The sequence below is a fragment of the Arachis stenosperma genome, chromosome 2 (genome assembly GCF_014773155.1).
Source record: "Arachis stenosperma cultivar V10309 chromosome 2, arast.V10309.gnm1.PFL2, whole genome shotgun sequence".
In the NCBI taxonomy this organism is placed as follows: Eukaryota; Viridiplantae; Streptophyta; class Magnoliopsida; order Fabales; family Fabaceae; genus Arachis; species Arachis stenosperma.
This window is the reverse complement of record NC_080378.1, coordinates 91465862-91473261: the sequence shown is the minus strand read 5'-3', so window position 1 is coordinate 91473261 and position 7400 is coordinate 91465862. Positions and strand designations below refer to the sequence as shown.

The 7400-nt window shown below is 36.3% G+C and overlaps 1 protein-coding gene across 1 annotated transcript; it reads left to right on the top strand.

Annotated features, from left to right (window-relative positions):
* Positions 1–370: 370 nt before the first annotated feature.
* On the top strand, positions 371–5402 carry LOC130962014 (uncharacterized). The gene is made up of 7 exons (XM_057888096.1): positions 371–2082; positions 2369–2459; positions 2587–2744; positions 2846–2897; positions 3005–3084; positions 3435–3528; positions 4126–5402. Exons 1-7 carry the CDS (start codon positions 451–453, stop codon positions 4866–4868), a joined length of 2850 nt encoding a protein of 949 aa, XP_057744079.1. The 5' UTR covers positions 371–450; the 3' UTR covers positions 4869–5402.
* Positions 5403–7400: the final 1998 nt, after the last annotated feature.

The following is a 7400-nucleotide window of genomic DNA, read 5'->3' as shown; positions in this document are numbered from 1 at the left end:
CATCTTGGCGGTGAAAAGAGGAAAAGACACACTATCTAAAAAAACACACAATCGGTGGAAGATTAGAGAAGTTGACACTTAAATAATTTCCTAATGAAAAGGTTCCCAAACGTGGCAAGAACTGATAAGCATGTTAAGAGAATAACACTCTCAAATGCATTTATATTATAAGCACACGCAAAGCGAAACATGGAATATCTAAAGTTTCCTAATCGTGCAGACATGTAATGTTATTAAGTAAGTACTAAATGGTAATTAGCAACATTAATTAACAACCCGTAGGCGTTGACCATTTCTTTGCCTCCAAAAGACTCATAACGGTAAGTAACTAACTTCCCCTCTTTTTTCTCCTTCCACTTCCCAAAATCTGAAACGCACCAAGTCAGAAAAAAATTGAAAAAAAAAATTGAACTTTGGACCGACGACTCCCTTCACCGCCGATGCGCCGCCATGGACCGCCGGAGGAAATCGCCAATAATGGATTTGGACGTTGAGGACGACGACGACCGATTCTTTGATCCCTCCGACCGCCTTTCCTGCGCTGTTCCTCTCGACTTCGTTTCTGCTTCCGAGGACGACGACGGCGATTTCGACGATGCAAGAATTTCCTTCTCGTCTGCGGTTTCCTCTGTTCCCGCCTTCAGAAACAGAGCATCAAGCATGCGAACTCCTCCGAGGCTTTCCGTTTCTACCAGCGACTCCTTCGCCGATTATGGAATATGGATGGGTTCTCCCGATTCAATTAGCGAGCGGCGGAAGCGGTTGCTTCTCGGAATGGGACTCGACGAAAACATGGAGTTCTTGAAGCTACAGAGCACGAAGCTTGGCCATGGAGTTTCCAGGAGGTTTGAGAAAGGCAACAATCAATATCGTGTGCCGATATCACCGGAGAGGACAACATTGGATCACGGCGGCGGCGGCGGCGGCGGCAAGGGTGGTGATAGAGGTATTAGAATTCGTACTACTACCGGTTCTTCTGGTTCTTCTGTTTTGGCAGAGCAAAAAACAGAGCAATCCTCTGTTTCCGTTGTTTTCGTTCGGTCACGGTCCGAAGGCGATATTGCATCGTTTTCAATGGAGAATAAAAGAAAAGAGGAGATGATTGGGAATGTCTCGAAGCAGCGCCTCACGAGGACTGCGACGGAGATACCTGTGCCACGCGGCAATGTTATTACTCATGCTAGGGCGGTGGTGAAAGACGGCAAGGAGGCAGAGGAACCGGAGGTGCACGACCAGAATGTTTCTGCACCCGCGGTGAATTCGGATGTAGCGCCTTTCTTCTTGATCAAGAATTTGGACACGGGGAACGAATTTATCGTGAATGAATGTGGCGAAAATGGCGCGTGGAATAGGTTGAGTGACTTGCAGACAGGAAGGAAGCTAACCATGGAAGAGTTCGAGAAAACCGTGGGACACTCAAGGGTGGTTAATAAGCTAATGAGGCGAGCGAAATTTGAAAACGATGAAGAATACTCGGGGGCTCTCGACTCGAGCCCTTCGATGTCTAGGAGCCTGAGGATGAGCATAAGCATGAGCAAGAGCAAGAGCAGGAGAGGATCATTCTTAAGGAACATAAAAGGGGTAGCCAGCGGGATCATTCGCGAAAGAGAAAGAGATTGTCCGGCGCACCTTCACCAGGAAGTGGTTTGGGAAGCAAAACCAACCATGAGTAGATGGGTTCGGGTGAAGCAGAGTGGTAAGTCTTACAAGGAGTTTTCTGCTCTGCATTTGTGCCAGGAGTTCCAAGCTCATGAGGGACTAATTTGGAAAATTAAGTTTAATTTAGATGGGAGGTTTTTGGCGAGTGCTGGCGAGGACAAGGTGGTTCATGTTTGGGAAGTCATTGAGCGTGACTGTATGGGATTCTCTAATTCTAATTCGGTGTCGGAAGAAGGGAGCGTTATGATTGCGTCGGCGCCGCTGTCTAGTGAGAAGAAGAAGGGCTTGTTTGGAAGCAAGAGGGATAAAGTTCCGGAATACGTTCATATGTCCGAAACTGTTTTCACCCTTTTGGAGGAACCGTATTGCTCCTTTCACGGTCATTTGGATGAAGTTTTGGATTTGGCATGGTCTAAGTCTGATGTAAGATTGTCTTCTTTCAAATAAACAATAAAACAAGCATTCAAGTTAGGTGTATAGTTTACTTTTGTAATTTTAAATTACAAAAAATTAGCATATTGCTTACTAGAACAATCTACATAATACTACTAGCATGTTGTTTGATTAGTTCGTTTAGATTATATTTTGTTTGATTTGTAATTTGTTTAGTTATAAGTTAGTCTTGGTCTGTATCGTTTTGTTTTGAATACTACTAGCATTTTAGTGTACATATTTTTTCTCCATTATGGATTTTCATTTTTTATTGCAGCTTCTTCTGTCATCGTCAATGGATAAAACAGTGAGGTTATGGGACCTGGAAACTAAGAGTTGCTTAAAGGTGTTTCCTCATAATGATTACGGTAAGATATTTCAACTTTGGTACGTAATTTCAATGTTGATTGTTGACCTCTACTAAGATAATTTACAGCCTATGATTTTGGTTAATTTAATTCTTTTCTTCCTTTGATGTGTGATTGCATGTTGCAGTAACGTGCATACAGTTCAATCCTATAGACGAGGATTATTTCATAAGTGGCTGCCTCGACGGGAAGGTTAGAATATGGGACATACAGGAACGTCATGTCGTGGATTGGACTGATATCCATGAAATGGTTACTGCAATTGCATACACACCTGATGGTCAAGTAGGTATTCTTCCTTTTAAGTATTCTCAATAGATTGCTTGGATGATGAAAAATGAATAACAATTCACAATTCTATATATGATATATGATTGTTATTGTAGGGTGTTTTAGTGGGCACAATGAAAGGGAGTTGTCGTACCTATAGTGTTACAGGTAGTACACCAAGTCTTTCCTTCTTTTCTCAAATGAATTATATTTTAATGTAACCAGAATGGTTTCTTAAATAAGCTGCTAATTTCCATATCTATTTGCTGAATTAGATTGCAAATTAAGTCAAACAGGCACGGTGGAGATTCGACGCAAGAAGAAATCTCATCTCAGAAAAGTCACGGGTTTTCAGGTAATTGCCTCAGTTTCCATGCCATTCCAAGTTGCTTGGTGTAAGAAAGAATAAATCACCATTTCAACTCTCAAACATTAATGTGAGTTTTCTGACAAAGACCCTTTAAAAAATTCATAACTACCCCGTGGTTTTGAAATATATTAACACTTTATTTCAGTTTTTGAGTTGGTTAACAAAATAATCCTCATTTTGGGAAACTTTATTAAGTGAAACCAATCTTTTGAATAGAGTGTAATAATTATTCATCTTTAAAAAAACTATTATGTCGACAAACACATTTTTTAATAATCAAAATGGTAGTTTATTCGTGTATGTAAAGAAAGTTTACTGGGTATGTATCTTTATAGTTTGCCCCAGGAAATCCATCACAAGTACTTGTTACTTCAGCGGATGCCAGGGCAAGAATCGTTGAGGGTTCAGAGGTTGTTCAGAAGTTTAAGGGTAAGCATTACTTCATATATTCCAACAATATTCTTTGGTGAGGGAGTAATATATAAATGGGATTCAGTTTCATGTTTTTTATACGAGTAAATTGCTGTTTTAGTCCCCTAATATTTGGACTAAATCATAATTTCGTTTTTATTATTTAAAATGTATTTTTATACCAAATATTTTATTTTATTTTATTTTATTTTTTTTGTCAAAATTAATTTTTTTTAAAGTATCAATTTTTTATTACGATTTTTTTTTAAGATAACAACAAAAATTATAACTATAGCGGTTGTTACACTGAGCTGAGAACAAAAATAAGAGAATAATAAGAGGAAAAAAATATCAAAATAAAGAAAAAAAAGTACTCGTAGAAGAAAAATATTAATTTTGACTAGAAGGCTGAAATAGTACGAAACAAAACATTTAAAATAAAAATAAGAAGTTTTAAAGGTTATAGACAAAATTAGGACTTAATCTACATTGGGTATTTTATCCTTTTTACCTTTATACTACTGAATAATTTGAAGTGAATTTCAAAAGTAATTTCTATTCATTTATGGTCCTTTGACAGGTTATGTAATTTGATAGTGTTGAATTGGTTTACAGGTTTTAAAAATGCAGACAGCCAAATCGCAGCTTCATTCAGTGCAAATGGAAAATTCATCATAAGTGCAAGTGATGATTCACAAGTGTTTATATGGAAGAACGAAGAGCAGAAAAGTGGAGGCACCGGAAAAGGTAGAAACATAGTGGTTACAAGGGCTCATGAGAACTTCCAATGCAAAGATGTTTTAATTGCAGTGGCATGGCCTTGCATGATCAGGGGTGATCCTCCACCAGTGAAATTGCAGACTTCGAAACGGATTTCGAAACGTTTTTCGGTGTCCTCGTCTAATAATGTAGTAGATGATACTACCAACGCTAGAAGATTCCTCCTTCCACCACTTCCCAAGAAGAAAAACAAGCAAGCCGCAATAGATAGTGCTTCGAATTCTTCGGTCGAAGACCATGCCGCACTTTCGCATTCAGATTCTAGAAGAATGTTGCGGCATTTTTCAAAGAAGACTAATGGTCATCACGTTACTCATGAAGAAGATGATAATCCTGAAGCCATCTCACGATCGAATTCAGGGATTGGCGATTCGTTTAGTTCGAGTTCAAGTTCGTCCTCAGCTACATATGGTTTTTCTTCAGCTTCATTTGGGTCATCATCTTTCTCTGAAGGTAGCCATGATTCCTCTCTAATTTATCCTTCGGCGTGGGGCTCGGTGATCGTGACAGCTGGAATTGGAGGCGAAATTCGTTGTTATCAGAATTTCGGGCTACCTCGCAAGATGAGCCGGATTTGATGCAATACAATTATGGCTCGTTATGGTAATGCCAAGCATAGTTGTTCCTTTGATGGCGAAGCTTCTGTCGTAGTTACCTTAGTTTTTTTTTTTTTTGGAAAGAAAGAGTTTAACACAATAAGGTGGATGATACAAAATGATAAGACAAAGAATCAAAATCCTAGCTACAGAGGACGGAATTCTCCGTAGAAAGGTAACCTTTAATTTACTAACAAAAATTGTAACGAATTGCATACCGAAACGAAGCATATACTCGTTCTGATGATGACGGGTTTCTAATGGCTATGGAAAGGGCTAATGGAAGTTCTAATTGCAAGAATTATGGGAATCAGAATCTTCATTGTGAGATTGGAATATATTGTAGCAGTTTTGATACATGTATACTTCTGTTTGACAAGGACTTGATGATGTTGTTGTATAGTTAGTTATAGAACAGTTACAAAAGAAACTGAAAGATTAGCATATTACATTGAGCATTTTGATTTTCTCTGTCATTTTTTTAATTTATAGCCTCAAATAGCATTATTATTGTTACATGATGTATTATCGAATATCTTGTATAAGTAAGCCACATAAAAGTGATTTATTAGTCAAAAGTTTGTTAGAAGAAGATGAATTTGCCAAAGATATATAGAACTTTCAGTGTTATTTGTGCGATTTTTGATAAATCATTCTCATATATATCTGGAGAATATTTGAATACCATTTTTAAGAATAAATTTTCGTATAGTTCTTAAGATTTATGTAATTATCTAATTTGATCTTCGCAATTTCAGTTTTACTATAATAGTCCTTTAAATTGAGTTTTGACCACCATAGTGATTTCTGAATATCTTTTAGATAATGAGAATATCTGAACACCATTTTTAAGAGTAAATTTTCATATAGTTCTTAAGATTTGTGAAATTATCTAATTTGATCTTCGAAATTTCAGTTTCACTATAATGGTCCTTCAAATTGAGTTTTGACCACCATAGTGATTTCTAAATATCTTTTAGATAATGACTCAATTGTTTCAATGTTGATATGGTTATCGTGTGTCATGCTAGAGCTTGCCAAAACGATACTGTTTTGGTTTGGCGCCTATTAAGAAGAAAAATGACGTCGTCTGGTGGTAAACATAAGTTCAAAAACGGTTTGTATTCAAACACAATCACTCATCCGTCTTCATCACTTCCACTTTTCTTCTTCCTCTTCTTCTATTTTTCTTTATCAATGGCGCTACTCTAGGGTTAGGATTCTGGAGATTTTTTTTTTGCGACAACCTCACTTATATCAAAAGATTGAATTTGATCATCCGTGTGGATTTTGCCATTATCGTTTACAATAAAGGTATTTTTTTAAATTACTACAATAAGGTGATGATTCTTTATTATAATCATCATTTGAAGTATGCTCATTTTCAAGAAGTTGTTGCCCAGTGTGTTTCGTCCTCCTCCCAAATCGTCGACCTATTTGTTAGCGCCGAAGGTGGTGTTGGCCACGTGAAAGCTCGACGCCTGATCGGTGTCCAGCCAAAGACAATGATCACCGTGAAATTGACCTGGATATGGAGAACTGCCGATTTAGGATAGAATTAGAAAGGACAAAAAGAAATGGAATGACTCACTCTCATAGAGATTTGAAAGTAGAAACAATAAATAATGAAAAAGAGAAAGAGAGAGTGTGTAGTGTAGTGCTGAGGGTTCTTATTAATTATAATAAATGTGACAGTGACAGAGTGAGAAGCACCAGAAGTTACCATTCAGAATTTTTAGGAGGGAGTACAAAGGGTTAGAGTTAATAGAGAGGTAGGTACCAAATTAGATCCAAATTGCAATCTGAACAACTAAGTTAGTCGTTGCAGAATCAGTGTATCACCGTAGTCACATTAGTACTGAAAAAATTGAGTCATCATAAAAAAGATGTTCAGGAACTATTATGGTGCCCAAAACTTAATCTAGGGTACCACTATAATGAAATTGAAACCTCGAAAATTAAATTGAGTAATCTCGTGAATCTCTAAGACCGTCATGGAAATTCATTCCCATTTTTATGAAGAAAAAAGAAAATTAATTAAATTAGTAATTGTTGTTATTTTGTAGGAAGTGATGTTGTACTGTTGTTAATGATGTTGTCGTTACTCTTACTATTGTAAGGATTTTATCATAGTTTATAATATTGAGATTGGTAGAAAATTGTATGTAATTGTATTTTTGTGAAGTTGCTAGTTAAAAATAGTAAATAATAATTTAGTCAAATTTGTTAAATTATCTAACGAATTTTATTTATCAACTTCATATAAAGACAAATTACATATAATTTTTCATATATTGAGATTATAATTTATTTTTTGAAAAAATTTCACTTTCCTCCCTTACGAGATGCTAAAATGACACTCCCCTCCCTCTATTTTATAAATGTACATTTTTCTCCCTTCTAACTTTTAAAAAACTTTCTCTTTAATCTATTTTAAATATTTTGTGTTAACTAATGTTAACCTTATCCATTTTTTAAGAAAAAATAAATTATTTTTTAAAAAAAATACACATT